The sequence below is a fragment of the Syngnathus scovelli genome, chromosome 3 (assembly GCF_024217435.2).
Source record: "Syngnathus scovelli strain Florida chromosome 3, RoL_Ssco_1.2, whole genome shotgun sequence".
In the NCBI taxonomy this organism is placed as follows: domain Eukaryota; kingdom Metazoa; phylum Chordata; class Actinopteri; order Syngnathiformes; family Syngnathidae; genus Syngnathus; species Syngnathus scovelli.
This window is the reverse complement of record NC_090849.1, coordinates 12,093,125-12,116,020: the sequence shown is the minus strand read 5'-3', so window position 1 is coordinate 12,116,020 and position 22,896 is coordinate 12,093,125. Positions and strand designations below refer to the sequence as shown.

The 22,896-nt window shown below is 40.8% G+C and overlaps 2 protein-coding genes across 5 annotated transcripts in view; both read left to right on the top strand.

The window, feature by feature from the left end:
• The first annotated feature begins 609 nt into the window (after positions 1-609).
• On the top strand, positions 610-7,520 carry ap3m2 (adaptor related protein complex 3 subunit mu 2). Of its 2 annotated transcripts, none has more exons than XM_049762919.2 (9): positions 610-752; positions 3,493-3,777; positions 3,889-4,060; positions 4,533-4,670; positions 4,753-4,838; positions 5,305-5,438; positions 5,624-5,831; positions 5,970-6,114; positions 7,070-7,520. In XM_049762919.2, exons 2-9 carry the CDS (start codon positions 3,505-3,507, stop codon positions 7,168-7,170), a joined length of 1,257 nt encoding a protein of 418 aa, XP_049618876.1. In that variant the 5' UTR covers positions 610-752; positions 3,493-3,504; the 3' UTR covers positions 7,171-7,520. The 2 variants fall into 2 exon arrangements, with proteins under 2 accessions (XP_049618876.1, XP_049618877.1); XM_049762920.2 differs by lacking the exon at positions 610-752 and adding an exon at positions 901-922.
• A 3,579-nt stretch (positions 7,521-11,099) lies between these two features.
• The window catches only part of tet3 (tet methylcytosine dioxygenase 3), a 39,557-nt gene continuing 27,760 nt past the window's right edge, over positions 11,100-22,896 (top strand). Inside the window, exons 1-2 of one of the 3 annotated variants that reach the window (XM_049762857.2) lie at positions 11,100-11,221; positions 13,889-14,496. In XM_049762857.2, the coding sequence (XP_049618814.1) occupies positions 14,137-14,496 (360 nt within the window). In that variant the 5' untranslated portion in view covers positions 11,100-11,221; positions 13,889-14,136. Of the gene's footprint in view, positions 11,222-13,888; positions 14,497-19,505; positions 19,971-20,568; positions 20,629-22,896 lie in introns of those variants that run through there. The other 2 variants (XM_049762859.2, XM_049762860.2) reach the window with 2 other exon arrangements.

Genomic DNA, 22,896 nt, shown 5'->3' with positions numbered 1-22,896 from the left:
CCATATACTTTTACATTTATACTCTGATACTTTTCAACCGCAGTGTCATGTTTATAAATATTGCTGGCCACGTAGCATAATTGCAAGTACTTTCTTAAAACATTTTTGGATTGGACAAAAGTTGGACAATTTTTAGAAAACACATTGGTATATTTTCCTCAATAGTTACTTGGACAGAAACCTCAACCAAATGGGTGAACAGGTAAGCAGAAGGAAAATGACCCAATAAACATGTGTTCTAAAAGAGGTGTTTAAATTTTTTTTTAAAATTTATTAAAAATTTCTATCCATACAAAAATAGACAGTTGTATGAATGAAATGCGTACGGATAGAAACTTGTGAGGGATATTACTGACTAAACGTAATCACTTTTTAAATAAGTCTTGTTATTTTATAACGTTCTTGGGAATGCGGGACATTTTTGTTGGTTGTTGAATGAACGCCACAAAATGAAGACATCAAAAACAAAATGTCAGCCCTGCTTTCGTTTGAACCAATCATAGAGCATTAATATTGCAGCCTGCTTGCCTGAAACCCAACCAGCACAAAGCGTTAGGAACACAACTTCCGCACTTTTAGCCAATAACGGTGTTGAAAAGGCGGGATTTGGAATATTTTCGCAGGTTGGGGTTGGTTTATTTTTCTGCGCTTCCTGTCACCAGAGGCTGAGCCCTATAACGGAAGCGACACCAGCTTCATATTTCAATGAGAAAATAGTGAAATTCGAGACCAAGACGTAAAATTAGTATCTGGTAAGTGTTTTGTGATCTACGTTGTTTTAGCAATATCCTAATTGTTGAGTGATAATTGTTTTGTTGTATTTTTTTTTTGTTCGCGGTTTGGGAGACGTTTTTTCTCTCTTGTCATAAGACACAAGGAGGAGGGGCACGGATGGACTCTTGTTACAGATGGAGCTGCAGGCGTAATAACTGTCCTATCATTTTTATATTTAGTCATTTTCGTCATTTCGTTTAACAACGAAACCCGTTTAATTGTGCTTTCGAGCTGATCGTTTCTTTTGCGAGATGTCACTCTAGTCCGTCATCGTTATGCTCATGTGCTGTCACATCGTGCTGTAACAATAGTACTAGTTTATTTATTGTAGCTTCCTATCATTGCTATATCCACTCCACTTTAAAAATAATGCTTTCTGTGTAGCTAATTGTGTTGTTGAATGTGTTATTTTTATCAGGAAAAAAAACAACGCTATTTCTTACAATCATGATGATCATGTTTTCTGTCGCCAAACTAAAACGCCTTGGTCTAATGCCACTTTAAAATATCATATTTAATCTCCAAATGCAATGCAAATGTGACCCCTCCGGTGGTGACCATGAATCGGAAAATGTTCCCAGACTTTTTGCGTTCATAAACAGCACACAATCAATCATCATCTGAGGGGCAATTTTCGTTTCTCCGATCAGAAATAGAAAGCCTGACTCAGTTTTTCTTCCATTGTCAATTGATGCTTTGTACCTTTTGCCAATGTTACTTAATGCAGAATAGTGATACCCTCAAAAGGGGTATATTGTATACTAAAACATGTGTCCCGTGTTCGGGAAAGATCCACAAGAGCGCTACTATTATCCGCAAAGAATGTCACGTGAATTGGCGGGTGAAGACGCGTTATTTGTAGACACTGGACTGATCAGTCCGTTAGGGAAATTACTTTTTCTTTTCTGTAGGGTCATGATTTTGGCTGAAACAAGGAGAGTTGAATGAAGGAGGAATGTGAGACAGCTTTTATGATTCTTATGTTCCTTGACTTTTTCCCTGCATGTTTTAAAGTAAATATCTTTATTTATTGAATTATATTAGTTTATTTGTAAAATGTCCATCCATCCATCCATCCATCCATCTTCTTCCGCTTATCCGGGGTCGGGTCGCGGGGGCAGCAGCTTTAGGAGGGACTCCCAGACTTCCCTCTGCCCAGCCACTTCATCCAGCTCATCCCGGGGGATCCCAAGGCGTTCCCAGTCCAGCTGAGAGACATAGTCTCTCCAGCGCGTCCTGGGTCGTCCCCGGGGTCTCCTACCGGTGGGACATGCCCGGAACACCTCCCCAGGGAGGCGTCCAGGAGGCATCCTGATAAGATGCCCGAGCCACCTCATCTGGCTCCTCTCAACGTGAAGGAGTAGCGACTCTACTCCGAGTCTCTCCCGGATGACCGAGCTTCTCACCCTATCTCTAAGGGAGAGCCCGGACATCCTGCGGAGAAAACTCATTTCGGCCGCTTGTATCCGAGATCTCGTTCTTTCGGTCACGACCCATAGCTCGTGACCATAGGTGAGGGTAGGAGCGTTAAGTTAAGCGTTAAATAGAAATGTTTTGACTGGCAGAACAAATACTGTAAATGCTCTTGAACTGGATTGCAGAAGGTACAAAACCTGAATCCGTTCTTTGTAACAGATATGTTTGGAAAAAAAATCCAAAATTAACATGACTTTTTTAGCCATTTTAAGTTGTTAATATCCATCCATTATCTGTGCCGCTTGTCCCCACGGTGGTCGCGGGCGTGCGAGCCTATCCGAGCTGTCATTGGGCAGTAGGCGGAGGACACCCTGAACTGGTTGCCAGCCAATCGCAGGGCACACAGAAACGAACAACCATCTGCACTTGCACTCACACCTATTTGGAGTGCTCAATCGGCCTGTTTTTGGGGTGTGGGAGGAAACCAGCCCTAAGTTCTCAATATTTTGAATGTAATTCATTTGATAACGTCATTATTTTTATATGTATAAATATTACCTTTAACAATATATTTTTTTCCGGTGCGTTCGACGGAAAGGGCTCAGGTAACAACCAATCCCCGTGTGAGTTGTGTGGAGCGTTTGTGTTGAGACGCCTCAGTTGAATTGAACAATGCCTCAGAACAAGTTGACAAACTTGTTTTACTGGTTAAACTGTAGTTGTTAAACATATCTCTTAATGTAACTTGTAACATTTTCAATTCAATAATTTGCACTTCACTATATTCCTCCCAAAATTGTTGTCCAACCACATATTTTGATTAGGGCTAATTTTGCATTTATTTATTTATTTATTTGGCTGTTTTTGCATTTATTTATGTATTTAAATTAATTTACTTGTGTTTTTGATACAAAGTTTGTATTTTTTACAAACAAATGGAAATTAAATAATAGAAAATTGCCATAAATGTCATTCAGTTAACAGGGGAAAATGCAATATTGGGATAGATTCTTTGTATTCTTTAAAATTGTTGGTTTTTGGTTTAATAAAAATTTGATGTGTCAAAGGTACTAGTGGTATCGGTAATTGGAATCAGTATCTGTGACTACTCAAAAGTTGGGATCTATGAGAAAAAAAATGGGATTGACATATATCTTACTTCACTGTATTGAGAGGTCTGTATCAGTCATCGTCTTGATAACATGATGACAATTTTAATTTTATACGCGTAAGCATTCAAACCGACTTAACAACACTTGCTAGTTTAACTTTAATGTTTCATTTTATTCTCACATTTTGCAGCCTTCAGTCAAGATGATCCACAGTCTCTTCCTGGTCAACTCCTCGGGTGACATTTTCCTGGAAAAGCACTGGAAGAGTGTGGTGAGCCGCTCTGTGTGTGACTACTTCTTTGAGGCCCAGGAGCGTGCCAGTGAGCCGGAGAACGTCCCGCCTGTGATCCCTACCCCGCACCACTACCTTATCAATGTTCTCAGACATCGCATATATTTTGTGGCAGTCATACAGAGTGAAGTGCCACCACTCTTTGTCATTGAGTTCCTGCACAGAGTCGTCGACACATTCCAGGTTCTTGTCATGTCTTCTCTTTACCATTGATAAATTTATCGCACTGGAATTCTGTCGTTTTATTCCACTCTGCGAAAGTTGTAACCATTCACGTGTGTCATTTTTGAACAGGACTATTTCGGTGTGTGCACGGAAGCTGCCATCAAGGACAATGTGGTGGTGGTCTATGAACTACTGGAGGAGATGTTGGACAACGGCTTTCCTCTAGCCACAGAGTCCAACATCCTCAAAGAGCTTATCAAGCCTCCCACCATTCTCCGCACAATGGTCAACACTATCACAGGTACAATGTGTACGATTATTTCCAATGTTTTCTTCACCCCTTGAAAAAGTGCAATATTTTCTTGCGGTCGGGGAGACAGAGGCTCCTCTGTAAGGAATCGTGCTATAAACTGCAGCGAGCGGCATGCTAGTCTGCCTCCTGCCCACTGTCAATATAACCTTGGCAAGTAGAAAATCAAGAGGTGCACGCTGTATGTTGGTTTGCAGTAAATATTCTCTACACTCCACATTACTATTAAATTGACTGGAGTGTGGAGTAGACATTTGCCTGCAACAAAATCTATTCAAAAATAGTAATGAAATAAAACAAGCGATCTGCAAATTTACAGGTCACACAGGTGCAAGAATATGAAAAATGTACTTGCACTGTCTCAAATTTGGGGAGCAAAATGCCACCATTTAGGGGCAGTCTGTATAGATTTGTCGAAGTTACCTCATGTTCTAATCCTGTTGGACATTTGACCAATTCCCAGGCAGCACCAATGTGGGTGAGCAGCTCCCCACAGGTCAGCTGTCAGTGGTACCATGGCGACGCACTGGCGTCAAATACACCAACAACGAAGCCTATTTTGACGTGGTGGAGGAGATAGATGCCATCATTGATAAGTCAGGTAATGCTCTGAGGCTACTCACAGCCCTTACAAGCAACCTATTTGTTATGAAATGTCATTGACTCTCACCCCCCCCATTCAGGTTCCACAATAACGGCAGAAATCCAGGGAGTCATTGATGCCTGCGTCAAACTGACTGGCATGCCTGACCTCACACTGTCATTTATGGTAACTGGTTCCAAATACATTTCATTTGTAACGTGGCTTGAGACATTGTTGATAGCAACCTTTACTAGCAGCAAATAGCGTTTTTTAATCGTGTCCAACATTTGTCCTCTTCTTCTCAGTCATCTACGTACATATACAGTAATGTTAAATGCCACCTGAAAAGCTCTGATCAGTCAACCAGAAAACGGAGAAATGTGACATCACGATGGATTTGAGTGACGAATCGAAAATGTAATCAGGCCAACTAAAGTTATAAAACATTTAATATTAGTATTCTTTTTATAGTTTTATTTACTTCTTTACTACCTTTTGGGGTTGTTTGCATGCAAATTGGGTAACTGCAGGTTGTTTCATAAGTTCTTTGAAGCTACGTAAACACAGCCTCACGGGTCACTTGAAATGTACATGGAATTAGATGAATGGATCATTACATGTTTCTCATAAACTTCCCTTTTTCTTGTCTAAGAATCCTCGGCTGCTGGATGATGTCAGTTTTCATCCGTGTGTTCGATTCAAGCGGTGGGAGGCTGAGCGGATCCTCTCCTTCATTCCTCCTGATGGAAACTTCAGACTACTGTCCTATCACGTCAGCTCACAGAAGTTGGTGTTTTGAAACTGTACATGTCACAAATAACTCGCCAGACCTCAAGTACAGGGTTCCTTAGTTGATGATGTTCCCATCATATAAAGTTTCACTCTCTCGAATGGGATGCAGGGAACTAATATGCCAGGGGCGTAAAATATATGTTGGCACACATCACAGCTTTATATTCTTGCTTCTTTAGCCTGGTGGCGATTCCAGTGTACGTCAAGCACAACATTACTTTCCGTGAAGGAAGCTCCCAGGGTCGATTCGACTTGACGCTAGGCCCCAAGCAGACCATGGGAAAGGCTGTGGAGTCGGTGTTAGTCAGCAGTCAGCTTCCTCGTGGTGTTCTCAACGCCAATCTTAACCCCTCCCAGGGAACATACACCTTTGACCCAGTCACAAAGGTACTAACAGTAACTATAAGTGACAACACTTACAGTATGTTACCCGCGTATGGAAAGTAATACATGAGATACGCCGCATGCTCATGATTCCGAATGTTTGTGTTGCTACACTAACAATTGGCAATATGTTTTGGTCAGTTGCTCACTTGGGATGTAGGCAAGATTAATCCCCAGAAGCTTCCCAGCTTGAAAGGCACCATGAGTCTGCAGGCGGGGGCCTCCAAACCTGATGAGAACCCTACCATCAACATCCAGTTGAAAATCCAACAGATGGCCATCTCAGGTGGATATATGCCATTCCTTTGCAATGACCACCATTTTAGCTTAACCCCCCCCCCCCACACTTAAACACGCAACATTTAACACAAAGCCACCTCAGCTGACACCCTCCTGATCCTATCAGTGTTCACACTGCTGCACACCATCCGCTAGATGGCGCCAAAGTATTTATTCGTTTGAAATTATTTTGAGATGCAGGTTGTAGGATAACAATTGGTGAGCTGTGTGAACTCTATTAAATTATAAAAATATTATAAATATGACTTAATTAAAATAAATACAAATTGAAATATTATAATATAAATTGAGTGGCTCGGTGGGGCACTGGTGAGCACGACCGCCTCACAGTTAGGAGGGTGTGGATTCAATTCCACCTCCGGCCCTCCCTGTGTGGAGTTTGCATGTTCTCGCCGGGCCCGCGTGGGTTTTCTCCGGGCACATCCCAAAAACATACTTGGTAGGCCGATTGAGCACTCCAAATTGTCCCGAATGTGGATGGTTGTTCGTTTCTGTGTGCCCTGTGATTGGCTGGCAAACGGTTCAGGGTGTCCCTCGCCTACTGCCTGATGACTGCTGGGATAGGCTCCAGCACGCCTGTGACCCCTATGGGGACAAGCGAGATGGATGGATTTCAGTCATTGCTGTGAAGTTTGATCCAACCAGTCAGTGAGGCTTTATCTCTTTTCTCACAAACAATTTAAAAACTGCATTTTGGGTTTACTGAGGTTATTTTTGTCTGATATTTCCGCTTATTGGAAATGGAAGAAAATTGTTGGATGGATAGATTTGTTTGACAATGTTAAAATATTAAAATGTTAGAATCGTAAAGTGCGGAAACTGTGCAGAAGTATTTGAGAAGAGGGCAATTACTTTTTCAAGGAAATGATATTGCCAAGATGAGCATATTTAGACTTGTAGTGTTAATTAATGAAGTAAAGTGTATGCTATCTTTTGAACAGGGCTGAAGGTGAACCGTCTCGACATGTACGGAGAGAAGTATAAACCTTTCAAAGGCATCAAGTACATGACCAAGGCTGGCAAGTTCCAGGTCCGGACATGAAAACCTCGATTATGCTCAAAATGGACCAAACCTCCTTGGGATGTGATGTGTTGTGATTTGTTGGGTGCACGTTTACGTACGGTACATTACAGGCTTTAACTCCACAAATATAAAGCGCTCATTGTAGCAACAAATTACCTACAGTCATCAAACACTTGAATCCAGTGGAAAAGTTCTACTGATGGCATGGCTGAGGTGCTGTTAATTACAGATGAAAATAGACTTGAAATTTTTAAATGATCCCTACAATTTATAATGCAATTACTGAATGCATAGCTTATTTGTTTCCATGAAAGCTTGGCTGCTTCTGTCTTGGTGTACTGTTTCTTTCCCAATATTTATTTAACTCCCTCCCCTATTCAGTTTATTGTGCTTTGCTTTGAAAGTTACATTTGTTTTTTGTCGCCAGCATGTATATACTGGTATACAATACAACAAGTTATCCATATTTATGCACTTTCACTGCAGAAGCTGAAATTTCAGTGCAAGTGAAGTTGGTGTGGTGTTACTGATTCATGCCTCGACCACTTTCTCACCATGTTTTCTGCAACACAGTGATTTTTCAACCAGTGAGAGATCAGGTGTGCCGTGTAGAATTATCCAATGGTAATTATTTTGACCCCAAATAATTAATACAATAAGTATGTGTGTGTGTGTGTGTGTGTGTGTGTGTGTGTGTGTGCGTGTGTGTGTGTGCGTGCGCACGCGCACGTGCGTATGTGCATATATGTACGTATGTATGTATGATATATATATATATATATACACACACACATATACATACATACACACACACGCACACACACACACACACATACATATAGATACACGAATACCTATCCATTAACTGAAACGCATTAGCCTCACCAGGGTTACGGGTATACATACATAAATACATACATACGTATGTCCACCCTGTCATCTTAGGATAACTGCCTCTATAAGAAACTATCTCATGTTTTCATTCACATTATGACCACCATTTTAACTTTCTGCAAATGAGGTTGAAACTGTTTTGTTGTACAATAAATATTTACGTTTGTGCTTTGAAAGTGTTTTCATGTTATTAGTTTGAGTTTCACGTATATATATATATATATATATATATCTGAAAATTATACATACACTTTACAATTTTTTTCTCAAAAAAGGTTGAGAAACACTATTGACCAGAGATTGTCAACCGGTGGTCCATGGCCCTCTTGTGGTCCGTGGTGGTATTGCAGGTCCACGAAATTGGAAATTGATTTATTTTTTATAAAATTGATTTATAATTTGGAGTTGCTTTTTTTTACCAGATAATGTTGTGTATTTTTTTTTTACCAATCCAAATTTCGTCAAATGTCGCTGAGATTCCCAAAATAAACATACAGATGCAAATAGCCTGTATAGGTCTATCCTCCTTCGGTGCAAAATAAAAATATATATTCCGCCAAAGCAGTGGTCCTCGAGTTGCTTCTTGGTTATAATGGTGGTCCCTTGGACAAAACCAGTTGAACAATATAAGTGAACCAGATGGTAGGCACAGTCATGTATGCAATATTTACCTTCTGTCAAAATAGGGGGGGGTGAATTAAAAATTAGCTTTCACCCAAATGACCAAAATATTCACTCAGCTGCCCCAGATAGATAACTTGTAGTTTAACAGTTTGTATAATATTTGGGTATATTCGTTAAAAAATTTTTTTTAAAAAGGCAACAGGGCCTTGGGTTTAGTCGTTGGAGAGATACTACTGCTACTGTTCTTGATGGCTGATGTCAAGGGGCAAGGTGACCATTTCTAACCCCCATGTCAGCTGTAGCTAAAACTAACTAAAAATTGTATTCACAATAAGTCAACCATAGGTGTGTCCAATCGTCTTCAGAGTTCTGAAAATTGTTCTCGAATTCACTTGAAATTGGTACAAAACGGATTTTGTAAGGAATCTACTCATTAAACTGAGCCCTGTAGTAATGCCGTTTTGTCATCATGGCAACTACGCTTAAACGCTTAAACCAGTCCGCTAGCAGCAATGACCCTACACCGGGGCTAAGGGGTGCTATAGTCCCGTCAGAAATTGGTGTAGCTACAGTTAATTCCCTCAAGCTTTTAATTTGAGATTCTAAAATCGGAAACTCTGCGAGAGGAAAAATCTTTGAGTCGCGCATGTCCACCATTATATTCGTGTTCCAGTGCTTGAAGCAAATCGTGTTTAAAATGTGACCCCATCACCAAAAAAAAGAAAACTGTCCTGTGGTAAGACGACTACTTCCTCACATGTTTTTGCCTGCCTTTTGATTATTTTATAAAGATTATATCTGTTGATTTAACAGGTACGTATGTTGAACCGGCCTATCATAAACTTTTTGGAAACCAAATCTGGAACCCCCAAAAGATTCAAGATTCAAGAGTTTTTTATTCGCCATGTTTGAGCGTGCCAAACAAGGAATTTGACTTCGGTAAATCACAGCCTATGTTCAACAAAACACGGCTTTTAATAGTTTATGTATTTTAATGACATCATTGGACACTCACAACCGGATAAGCGGTTCGGGAAATGGTTAGATGGAAGGATATACATGTTTTGCCTTCCAATGACACAATTTGACAGGCAGTGCGTACTTTTTCACCAATTAAGCAATCATTCAGTGGCCATTTTTTTCAAAGCCCAATTTCTTTCATGTTTTCAAGAGATAACTAATCAGCCTAACACTGTTTTTTTGTTTGTTTTTGTTTTGTTTTGTTTGTTTGGTTTTAGATGACAGTTGAGGTGGCTGAAATCTATCAGATGCAGGAGACGCTATTTCCCATCCGTTGAAAGCCAGAGAAGACAGATATCGATTACACTAGGGATTTTACCTTTAACAGCTTTGCATGATTAATTTGGGCGAAATTTTGGTGCAGGATCCAAAAATTATCCGAATTTCTGTATCATGTCAAGTTATAGTCAGAGGCGTCAAATCCAGGTCCGTAAAAGTCCTTCCACAGTTTGGCTTTAGCCATAGGTGCGTATTCTCTTAATAAGCAGATTACCGAGCCGCCAAGTAAAGAATCATCATAAAAATCTACCTCAACAGAAATAGATTTTATTTTTTAATTGTCAAAATGGTACATTGGCTTCAACTGTGCTTTAATCCAATGCAGTACACGTTTAGTACAGTTCAGTATTTAGTGTTTAGTGCAATGCATTAATCCTTTATAACAGTTTTCAGTACATTCATCTTTTAGAACTTTTTATTTAGGTTCTATTTTCATTGTGTGTATCTGTGCAATACATTTCACTTGAATTTGTAATGAAGCAGTTTTTTTTCCTTTGTATTAATCTAAGCGCAACTTTTTGTTGAGAATGTTTCACTGCCTTAATATTATGAAACTTTGCTCTCGTTTTTGATGAAAACTTTGGTCTATTACGCTGTATGTACTATATTTTAATGTTGGTCATCAACATGGTCATGTTACTTGGAGAGGAAAGTATTTTTGAGGTGGTAGTTGGTAAAACGTTTGATCAATCTTGATCAAACTATTTCAACTCAGTTAGCCTTCATATTGATTAATATGCATCACGTTGCTTACCTGATGATTAAAATGTTCATATTTAGAGGATCTAAATTTATAGTGTTCGTGTTGGCCAAATTATAATCCAGAATTTATTTTGTGGTTGAGCTGGGTTACACTTTGAATATTTCCTAATATTTCACACACCTCAAAATAAGTCATTTAATCATTTTAGTTTATAGACAGTTCTTTTATTCTATAAAAAAAAAAACACCGCTGACTTAAAGACAGCAATTGCATCGCATCCCCCTTCATCTGGCAGAGCTCCAGCCCATAATTTACTGATGACTTCGATCCTAAAATGACCCTCTCTCTCGTTTACCAACCTCCGCCCCTCCCATTGCTTCACTTGACTTTTTTCCCCTCGGTTGACACCTCGGAGTTGACTACTTCTCGCTCATTTGTCTATTTTTGCTCAGCTTGTCACATTCCCTCCTCATTTTCTTGTTATTTTGACGGTGGAAGCCGAAGTGAAATTTCTACCTCCTCAATTACGCTGTAGTTCATTCACACCAGGTAAAGATTTATTTCTTTAATGCAAGTGCGCATTTTTGTTATTTTTTTTGCATGGGGCCTACATTCACGCGTGTGGCGCATGTTAGTCCGTGGTTGTTGTTGTTGTTTTATTTGCAATAGTAATGTGGCCGTTTCTAAAGTTCAACTCAACGTCTTTGGAATACGTTTTTAAAAGTATTACAGCGCTTTCTTGCAGTATAGGATACTCTTAATTGAGTTTTTAGCCTGGGCCCTACATTCACGTGTGACGCATGATGTTATTCACCGGTTTGTTTGTTTGCATTCGCAATGTGGCCATTTCTAAAGTTCAACCCAACGTCTTTAGAATAAGTTATTAAAAGTATTACGGTGCGCTCTTGCAGTATAGGATACCCATAATTGAGTTTTTAGCCTGGGCCCTACATTCACGTGTGACGCATGATGTTATTCACCGGTTTGTTTGTTTGCATTTGCAATGTGGCCATTTCTAAAGTTCAACCCAACGTCTTTAGAATAAGTTATTAAAAGTATTACGGTGCGCTCTTGCAGTATAGGATACCCATAATTGAGGTTGGACCATTTACTTTTACACGTGCGTGCGCGTTTTAGTATCTCATTGTAATGTGTGCGTAATAACGTTTAGTGAAAGTGCTCTTTAGCGCAATTAGCCCGCACGTAACACTAATGGGTGTACATTGCGAATGCTGATTGCAGGAGATAACAGGGACTATCTTATTGTAAATCTCAAGACGTCTGTTATTTATATCTGATTGTTTGGCTAGGGCGCGCGCCACCCGGGGGTAAATTCTGCGTGTGGCAAACCACGTGAACTCGACACTGTTGCAAATGAATATATGGACACCTCTAATGGCTGACTGGTGACGCACTTGTTTTTTAGCATTATTTGTTGAACTATAGTTGGTTTAATAGCACAAATTATAATTAAATGGTCATTTTATCATCCCTCTTGCTATATTTACTAAGACCCCATTGTTTTCTTCTTTCTTAAAAATACTTATGTAAAATAAAATTTTTACTTGCTCATTTTGTAAGGACTTGGTGTTGAGACCACAGTATGATTGCGGCTTTTCCACCACAAGCGCGCTGTGTCCACAAAAGACCCTGTTTATTGCTGGGATACACCTCAGACCAAAACATGTACGATTTTTGTTTATTAATAGTTTTACCCCACACAAGGTGTGAACAAATATAAACTTAGCAAAACACACTTCAAAAGTATTACTTAGGTCCTGTTTTCACTCTCTCGCTCGCACAATTCTCCAAATAAGATCCAAAGTGTGCTTGCATCGAACTGCTTTTTGTATTCTCTCTTCAAGTTTACTGTAAAACTGACACATAAAAAGAAAGTTAACGTTTGCCCAACAAAACTATGTTGTTTTGGCTAGACAAAACACGTTAACTTAGTACTATCATATCAACTTTATTCCTGAGCACTCTCATGGAGAAACGAGTATGCACTCGACTTTCGGTATGAGACTGCGACTAAGAAATTTGCTATTTATTATAAGCAATTACGCTCCCGTTGCTTGAAAAATGTTTTACAGGGCTTTGGAACTCGTAGCTTACTTTTCATTTTCGCGTACCCTGTTGCGTTATCTCAAGGTGGAGAATTTTCTTACTGGCCTCAGTCGCCTCTCAAATAAATTGGTTGCAATTGCAACCATAATGAGATGTAGATACAAGGGACTTTTGGTACCCTGCATTGTGGTTTGATAGTGTGTACAAATTTAACCGATGTATTAAATTCTGCGCAGTTTCCGCTTTTTCAAGGCGTAAAACTGATACAGCCAACCAAGGTTAGTTGAGCTGTGTAGAATTGAGTTAGTACAGTACAATGAAAAAACAAGATATTTTTCCATGTCAAGGTCTTGCAAGTCAGCTGGAATAGGCTCCAATTTTAAATTAAAAAAAAAACGCTGCAGTTTTGAAGGCTGCACAACAATACTCACAACCTCAAACAAGAATGTTTTCATGTTTATTTTTACATGCCAAAATTAATGTTGCTGCCATGTGGCTTGCTGTGTGTTGTTGAACAAATGTCTCTGAAAACGTAGCCATTACAAGTTGGAGGTTTTTACCTTCTATATAGCTGGAAATACTTTTAAACTCACATTCAGTTCTTCTGAAACTGGGGAGTAGCAAGGAAAATCTGGCCTTTCTCAGAACAATCTAGCTTTTATTGATGGGCGACTGGAGCGTGTGACCACCAAGACAAAGAGGACAGTGCACGGCATCAGCACATCACCCCCCCTTTCATTCGTTCTAGTGGCGGACTTAGGCCCTTGTCCATGTGGGGTCTGAGGTTGAACATAGTAGCTTCCCAAAGAATACACAGAATCTATAAGGTCATGTGAGTCACATAGTGACAGTTAGGCTTAGAAAGCAGAAAGTCTGAATGCACCCTCCAAGGTGAGTTATCTTTGTTGTTATTAAAGTTGTGATTTCATTGGCTTGTTCTTTACTGAAGGAACCGGTTAAGGATATGCCTGAACAAGCATGTCTTTCACTGTTTAAATGTTGGTGTAAACTGACTGCATTCGCCCAGGTAAACAGATTTAAGTGGAGATGAATTACAGCAAGTGTTGTGTAGTGCAGTACGCACCTAAGCAGAATGTTTTGAATTAATGAGATGAAGTTTTCTTTATTTTTTTTCCCCCTTCTGTCTAGGCTGGTCCTGGCATAACCATGAATCCACAAGAGTCTGTTTTTCTGCCCAAACTCCAGTGGACCATCAACCATACCTCAGGGTAGCAAGACAAGGTTTTGCAGGGTCATCTGTTAGAATAATATGACACACACTGAGGTGTTTTTTTCCAGGCTAACCAGGTGTAGCATTTTGAAGTAGGCTGTTTTTGATTTTTTTTTTTTTTATAAAGCCAAACAGTTTTTAAAAGCAGGACTCACATTAGGAAATAATGTCGAAGCCGATGTCAATACCCAGTCCAGCTTCTCAGGATGTCTGCAATCTTTTCAGCAGCAAAGTTCCTGATCATTCAGAAAATAGAACATTATTGCCCAAGACGTCCCCACTGCGCAAGTACATAGAAAGTGAGCATCAGCAAGCAGGCCTCTTCTCCCTTTCTCCCACTGACACCCAACTGGATGCCACTTTCGACCCCCAAAAGAAAAGGAGGAAGAAATGTGGTACCTGCACTCCATGCCGCCGCAAACAAAACTGTGGTGCCTGTGTTTATTGCAAGAACCGCAAGATAGGCAAGCAGATCTGCAAGCTGCGCAAATGTGAAGAGCTGAAAAGAAGACAGCACACCTGGGAGGTGAGTAGGCATCTTAAACATTGTCTTTCAATTAGTAGAACACTGTTTTGTTGGACGTTTTGTTTCATTTGATCAGTTCTAAAGTAGCTTGTCATCGCTGACTGTTTTCTGTGCCAAGTTACCCATCGCTTTTCACTTCTGTTTTGTGGAAAATTTGCATCATTTTCTTTGGCTTTAGATCGTGTATAGGCCGGATGAGTGGGGCGTGGGCCCCATCTTGTAATTGTATCATATACATAGCAGATTTATATACAGATACGAAAGAGGCCCCGGGAAGAAGTTGGAAAAATCTGAACTGTACTGTGAACGTTGAATGAAAAAAATCTGATTAAAAAGAATCAGAATTAAATCACAGTGTAAACATAGCCCTGAGTCATTTGCAGCATTTGAAAGAGCTCAGGAAATGAGGTATTGTTATAATTTTTGTTAATTTTTTTTTAGTTAGGTGGATTGTCCATAAATTACAATACCAATACACTACGTAACTCTTTTCCATCAGCATTACAATCAAACAAATCCTCACCACCTTTCATTACCATCAAGTGTCCTTAAAAGTCGTACAAACAACCCATTCCAAGAATTTAATATTTAGTCATGCGTATGAAATTTAAACCATGACTCATCTTAGTCATCTTAGTGCTACAAACCATTTTTAAAGTTTGTTTTGAACTCTCATCCTCTGGTAGCCAGTGGATTGTGATACCTGACTTTGAGTGTGTCTGCCTTAGTGATACTATATATTTTTTTCCTTTACATATTTGACAGCTACCTGCTGTCAGTTTAATTCACCCAGCTATGAGTGAAACTTCTCAATCAATGCAAGTTCAGGTATATGTGGGACTAAAATGTGATTGTACCATTTTTAGCTTCATGTAATAAGAATATAGGCCGACAGTGTCTTTTCACAATGCTGGAATCAAAATAGCCACATATTCACATTCAATTTTCTTTGCAGCTGTGAATAGTGTGTGTGCGCGTGCCTATCTTTGTGTGCATGGTTGAGGAGCTGTGCAGGCAACCGCACAGGAGAATTCCTGTATTTGCCTCTGCTTTGTCCTTTGACCTCCTAGGCTTCAACTGAGGGTGGGGGTTAACCTTAGGCTATTTTGTGTTTGTGTGGGTGTGTGAAGAAAGAGTGCGCATTTACAAGTGTGCAGTGTGCGCGCGCGCATGGCTAAATGTGTTTGTATGTGCATCGGGGTCTAAAAAGGCGGGGGATGGGTTTTCAAGTCAAGAAGGAGGAAGATGCAATGGACGGTCAGCAGTTGGAACAGGAAAAACTTGACGAGGCTACTAAACTCAAGATTTAGGTATTGGATGCTGACTGACCCTGAAGCATATATTCGTTAGCACACTGACAAATAATTACTTTGAAACAAATATTACAAGATCATTACAAATTGCCATGAAACATTGAGTAAGTTCCATTCCATTGCAATCATTAGAAGTTAAAGGTTTAAAGGTCGGATGTATAAAATACACAAATAAGATTTACTTAGTATTTTCCTAACCTTACAACAAATATAGGCAAGAATCCACACACTGCATAATTGACCGGCATTAAAATGCATTGGACACGTAAAAAAAAGATAAAAAAAAATAAATAAATAAAAGTGGAATCCCTGAAACTCGTTAGAACACATCAAAACCCCACCATCCCCATTTTCCACAAAAAAAACACCACATCAAGAAATTGGAAAAAAACAACAGTAAGGTTTTTTTGGGGGTTATATTTAATTACATTTGCAACATACACAACAAGTACAACAACAAAGAAGTATGTGCTTAGTACAACCCATAATCAAATTATAAAACCCAGAGAAACACATCATACATCACTACGGAGTGTGCGGTGAAAACCCACGCAGGCATGGGGAGAACATGCAAACTCCACACAGGGAGGGCCGGAGGTGAAATCGAACCAGCACCCTCCTAACTGTGAGGCGGTCTGGTTAGCACGTCCGCCTCACAGTTAGGAGGGCGCCGGTTCGATTCCACCTCCAAAGCCTCAGAGTTTGCATGTTTTCCTGGTGCCCGCATGGGTTTTCCCCGGGCACTCCAGTTTCCTCCCACATCCCAAAAACATGCTTGGTAGGCCAATTGAGCACTCCAAATTGCCCCTAGGTGTGAGTGCGAGTGCGGATGGTTGTTCATCTTTCTGTGCCCTGCGATCGGCTGGCAACCGTTTCAGGGTGTCCCCCGCCTACTGCCCGATGACTGCTGGGATAGGCTCCAGCACGCCCGTGAACCCCGTGGGGACAAGCCGTATAGAAAATGGATGGATGGATGGATGGATATATATTTCTTTATATAATCGAGTTGTCGATTAATCGTTAAACCTCTACATTACTTCATGTCCCAATCAAGTTAGTAGTTGTACATACTATATACACAATGTTTTTTTTTTTTTAATACTGACGTGCATCCTTTAAATTTGTTCAACCCAAATCAAGCATGGCTCTCAAATTATTCAATTATGTATAATGATGAGAGGGTGTTAATATAATGACAGGCAGGAAAAACTTGTCAGGGTTGAGGATCACTTAAAGTTGAAAAGAAAGGACATGTGGTTTGTTTTGCCACAAACAGGAAATAAGGGTTTTCATCAGCACTGTTCAGACCTGTGCTGTCTTGTTTTGTTGTCCGGGTGCTTCACGCATCCCCCCTCAAGGGTTTCCTGCAAAATGGCAGTTGTGTGTTAACTGAAATTTGGTCTTTATACTTTCACGTCCAGAATATTCAGGCCAAAGAAGTTAGTAGTTCTAACAACAGGAGCATTTGTCATAAGTTAGCTGGGCCAAGACAATGTTGACTGCAGGCCTGTGCAATGTGAGTTCAGTCAGTGCCTGAGAGGCATATTGAAAGAGAGCTCCAAATTGTGGCTATTGTCTTTCCCGAGGTTCTCTCGTTGTTGGGTAATAGAAGTTTACTGCCTTCACATATTTGAACCCCTGACCTCTGAAAGAACTCTAGCCCATTTCAGTTCAGTTCGCCATTTCTCACTCTTGATATTACATACTTCACTAATTTCCTATTGTTAATTAGTAAATGAAAGCTTAAGTAAACATTAGACACACACATTTGCATGATAATCATCACCTTTGACTCTCAAGACACACTGTATATAAGTTCAGCCATATAGTAACTGTGGTGGTGTCGTTCTTGCTCTAATAATAATTACTTATCAATATCCCCCCACCAATCCTGCTATCTCTTCTTTCTATTCTCCATATGATTGCAGTAACCAAGTAATCATTGCCTAGCAACTGATGCCTTCAGTTAAACAAATTAGAGCCCGACCAATATGGATATTTGTGAGACTGATGCAGATTTTTGGTAGAGAAAAAAACATTACCCAGCTGATAAATGTTTAAATGTATAATGCATGAAATACAATTCCCGATAAATGTCATGATACATATTTGTTGGTCAGGCAAGTGGAGTTAAAAATGCCACTTAATATGCAGAATCTTGGTTGAGCTTGCATTGTAGTAGTCACGTCTGCTTGCAATGTCTCTTTTTTGTACATGTAATAACAAGCATTAAAAGTCAATGATGCACTACTGCATTTTCAATATCAAAAGTCACTATAGGTTTCAACCACTATGTTGAAACCTGGCCAGGATGTCAGCACTCACCCATAAAAGCTACATTTTCCATCAACTTTGGTGTCCACAACTACAATCGATCTTTAACTTTTGTTTGGTACTCAGAGAACTCCTATTTCAAATAGTGGACAAGTTTCAGCTGAAAAATTACACAAATAAGCTTAAACGGTGCAAAATCTGAAGGTGTCCTCCTAATGGACTCTTTAAAATTACAGTGATGGTCAAACCGTAAAAAATCGACTTAAACAGAAAACATGAGTTATAAGAGCAGTGTGGGCAGTAGAATAGGTCAAATGCTTTAGTTAACAGTTTTTTTTTTCATGAATTTATTTGTTATGGAGGATTTGAATGGCATTTGAAGAGCTGTTTCTTCCCACAGTTTTTAGAAAACTAAAGTGGTTACTTTCATGTTGTTAATTAACATTATTGGCTGGTTTATCAGAAACCCACGTAGTAAACACACATTCTCACATGTGACCTGTGTGACGTCAGCAGAGGGGATTTCCCCGTACCATTTGAGTGTCAGACCGTCACCGCTGTGTCACTACTGGGGGGACTTCCTCGCCTTGCTGCAGTTCACGTCCCTCTCTCTTTTTCGCTCGTCTCCTCTGTGTACTTTTCACTCGCCAATGTGTCGTCACCGGTTGGATGCATGTAAATGCTGCTCAACGTTATTGAGCAGCAATTTTAACCTGCATTAACTTGCAAAGGTCAAGAGAAAGGGCATCCAGTTTATTTTGGCAAGTGTTTCATCGTAGTAAGGTTTTTGGCGAACGTGCACTTTACTTGCATCTGGTTTACAATGTTACACCAAATGACCAACAGGTTCCAGATAACACTTGGTGATAAATAATCTTGGCACTGTTGTACATCTGCATACTTACCTTTGCTTTGCTTGCTTTTAGTCAGCATTTTGCTGAGTAACATGATTTTTGGGTGTTTTAGGCAGACTGTATTGCAGTTTACATTTATGTTTGCGTACGTACGTATGTTGTGTGTGTGCACGTGCGCGTGTGTGTGTGTACACTGTGTCGTCTAGTCCAGTCCAGTTATTGCAAGCAGCCCTGACACAGATGGTGCTTGATACCACATACCAAAGGCATTGTTTGGCGAAGGCGAGCTTGAAGAGATAATTGACAGGAGACATAGAGATTACCGCCACCTACCCAACCCCAAGCACGTTCACGCTTACGCTTCCACCTTTGCTCCATTTTTTATTTTTTCATTACAAGCTTCTATCGCCCCTCTTACTGAACTCCCTTGCACTCCTTCAATTTCACCCTAGCAGCAAAGCCTAGCCTGGCTTCTGATTGGTGGATGGGCTGCTATTGTGCACTATGTTTAACGTGACGTCTAATGTGTGTGTGTATGTGCGTGCGTGTGTGTGTGATGTGCAATGTGCATGTTTGAACCGAGGAAGCGGAGGAGGGGGCGCTTAGAATGATGTTCAAATTCTGTGCAGAGAAGGAGAAAAACCAGCGAGCGTGCGTGTGTTTGTGTGCATGTGCAGAGTAGACCGATTGGCTTGTACGAGCACAAGGGATTGCGAGCAAGGGAGGGGGGTAGAGTGAGAGAGCGAGGGGAAGAGAGAAAGAGAGAGCGTGTGTACGAGGGCTCCGGCAAAACCAGATTAAAAACACAAGATGGCTTCCTGAATGAGCCGTTAGAACACAGAAAGGAGAGAGAGAGAGAGAGCGAGAGAGAGAGAGAGAGAGAGAGGAGGAGTGTGGTGTAGAAAGAAAGAGAAGAAAGGTAGAGAGGGATAGCAGTGACGACGAGGGGGAGCTGGTGACTTGGCTCCTGTCTGATGGGGATTCTGCAAACGGACGAAGGAATACAAAGCAAGGCAGCTGTGAGACTTGGAGGGTAAATATTCGCCACTATAGATCCACACTGTTTGAGGTTTGATAGGTGGGTGGTGGAAAAGACAATGAGGGGGAAGAGGTTAGACAGGACCGAGGAGCATCTTGAGACAAAGCACATCATTTTGTTGCGATGTAGACAAGGAGACCAGCCTGTGGCAAATGAGACGATCTTTTGTTTTAACTGTAACCAGCCCCATTGTGAAGGCTGCTGTTTTGTTTCAGCCTATATTCATAACACTTGTATGTTATGAAGAGGTGAACATTGAGAAGCTTGTGCAAAGTAGAAATATTCCATAATTGTGTATTTAAAATTATATCTACTTGACATTCTCTGTTGAAGTAGAGGAAGGAAATACCGGCTTGCTGCTTCAGCCCAAATCAAGAAAAATGCATTTGTGTGCTGTTTAATGTTTGCTGAACATGACAGCAATGACAATAATTTAGGTTGACAGACATGAATGTTTTAATCGGTAAAGCCACTCTGCTCAATGACAGGTGGTTTTGAAATGGCCTCTGTCGCATTATTCCATTGATTGTTATTCTCCCTCCCCTCCCATCTCCACCCTTTCTTCCCGCCACTGTGTTAAATGTCTCAAAAGGTGCAAAATTTGGAAGAAAACGGTCCGGGCTGCTCGGAGAACCCCAAAGTGGCATCCGAGGTAAGGGAGGACACCGAGTTTGGCTACCGCGCTTGTGTGTCATTGACGTGTGAGCTGAGCTGCTGGTTTGTTAGCTCATTAAGGCACCACGGAGGTGTAAATGTGGGCATTTGTGTACCCAACAATAACATGATTGTGTTGCTGATAGCATGTATGTTCCGATCTTTCTGTGAATTTATGTTGCCTAATGAATTGTGAATACAAAGACTGCACAATTCCTGTACAGTTGCTGCTCGAGTTTGCCGTTGTCGTTATGTCAAAGTCACAGACCAAAGGTTTGGTCATTAAGTTTGCTGGCCCAAAGTTCACCCAGGTGTAGAAACCACCTGTTGTTATCGGTTCTTCCATATCTGATTGCCATTTCTTCCAAGCGGCTCATATTAGAGTTCTATCTCCAGGTCGCTGTGAGCCTTAGTGATGTGTAGCGGTATCCTCGGTTTAAAGCGTCCCACGCTGCCCGCTGATTGGTGCCAGCGCCAGGCATGTGTAGATACAAGAGGCCGAGGAGAGAAGGAGGGAAGAGGAGGAGGAACCCTCGATTCAGGCTCAGGAGCCGGGAGGGGGCGCGGCGTCCTTCCGAGCGTAGGTTCTGGCGTCAAATGAGGTAAAGGGAGTAAAAGTTAGTAGGTCACGCATGCGCACTGCTGGCTCTGTAAAGCTTAGCGAATTGCAGCGTGTTTCCGCTGAAATCCGCCATTCGGAACTGCGCTGTTCACACTCGCCGTCGGGAACATGTGTTTTGGCAGGTAGGAGGTTTGAGCGGCGAGAGTTCTCCAGATAATCGTTAAGGACATACTGTAGCAAACAAGATGTCGGAGAAACGCATTCTTGGAAAAAGGGACTGTCATTGTGTAGACAATAAAGTAAAGCGAATGCAAAGCAGTTGGATTTAACATGAGCCTGACTGTTTCACTGCATTACATCATCTCTCGAAAATATAAGATAAAATAATCTCCATAAGATGTGGTGCACTTCTCAAAAATAATGTGGTTATCATTCTTGGATTTGTGGTCAAACGTTTTCTTGCTTGAACAAATCGCTGCACTTTCCCATTTGTGTTTTCCTGAGCTGTTTGTCGATGGTTGCAGTTGCTGTGCTCATCAGCGGTTCAGTTTAGTAACTATGCTTTCGTTTATCTAGTAAAGATCTTGTTTCTCTGTCAAACTGCAATCTGATTACCAAATAGCAAACAGTCATTGTACAACTATTTAAAAAATAAAGAAAACCAGGTTATGTAGTGACAAGTCAGCATTGTCTGAGTCATTGCATGAGTTTTTTTCTTATTTTTCTGCTGTTAATGGAGTACGTTTAATGAAGAGGTTACAAGTCCAAAAACAGGTTACAAGACAGCCTTAACTTGCTTTTTCACACTGAGGTTTTTCTTTCAATTGGAAAAGATATATAAAATGGCGTGGTGGGACAGCAGATAGACTGTGTGTTAATCATATGTTTAGCTTTGCATGGAATCCCCAGGCTGGTAAGCAAAGGGTTAACAGTGACCTAGTTTCCAGGGCAACACTGAGAGTATGACAACACCACCACTTTAATTTTAGCTCAGCTACAGCAGCCAATCGTGGCGGTCACGTAATCCACTAACCATCATACATGTGAGTGTATGGGTGTGTAGTTGTGTAGGAAGTGGTTGAGCGTATTGTGCAGACTCAGGAAGTGGAAGGTTTGACAACACAAGTGTGCCATTCAGTCTTTCACTACACTTTTTCAGGCAAGAACCGCTCTTAGAATAGTTGGCCAAAGGTTTTGGGACTCCTGGCCATTTCATCTCCTGTACAAAAGTTGTAGAGTTTACCTGTGTGGGAATTTTTCTCCATTCAACCCATGTTAAGAGAGAGCTCGGATCACAATTGCTCTTGTAATTTACCCCAAAGGTATTTGAGAGCATTTCAAGTTCTTCCACATAAACCCAACCACACATTTAGCAGTCAAGCTGGGACACCAAACTGCTAGCACATCACAAAATAAATAACCTTATAATCATATAATATAGTAATAAAATGTGTTATGTCATAGATAGATAGATAGCACTGGTTAGCACGACCGCCTCACAGTTAGGAGGGTGCGGGTTCGATTCCACCTCCGGCCCTCCCTGTGTGGAGTTTGCATGTTCTCCCCGGGACCGCGTGGGTTTTCTCCGAGCACTCTGGTTTCCTCCCACATCCCAAAAACATGCTTGAAACATGCTTGGTAGGCCGATTGAGCACTCCAAATTGTCCCTAGGTATAAGTGCGAGTGTGAATGGTTGTTCGTCTC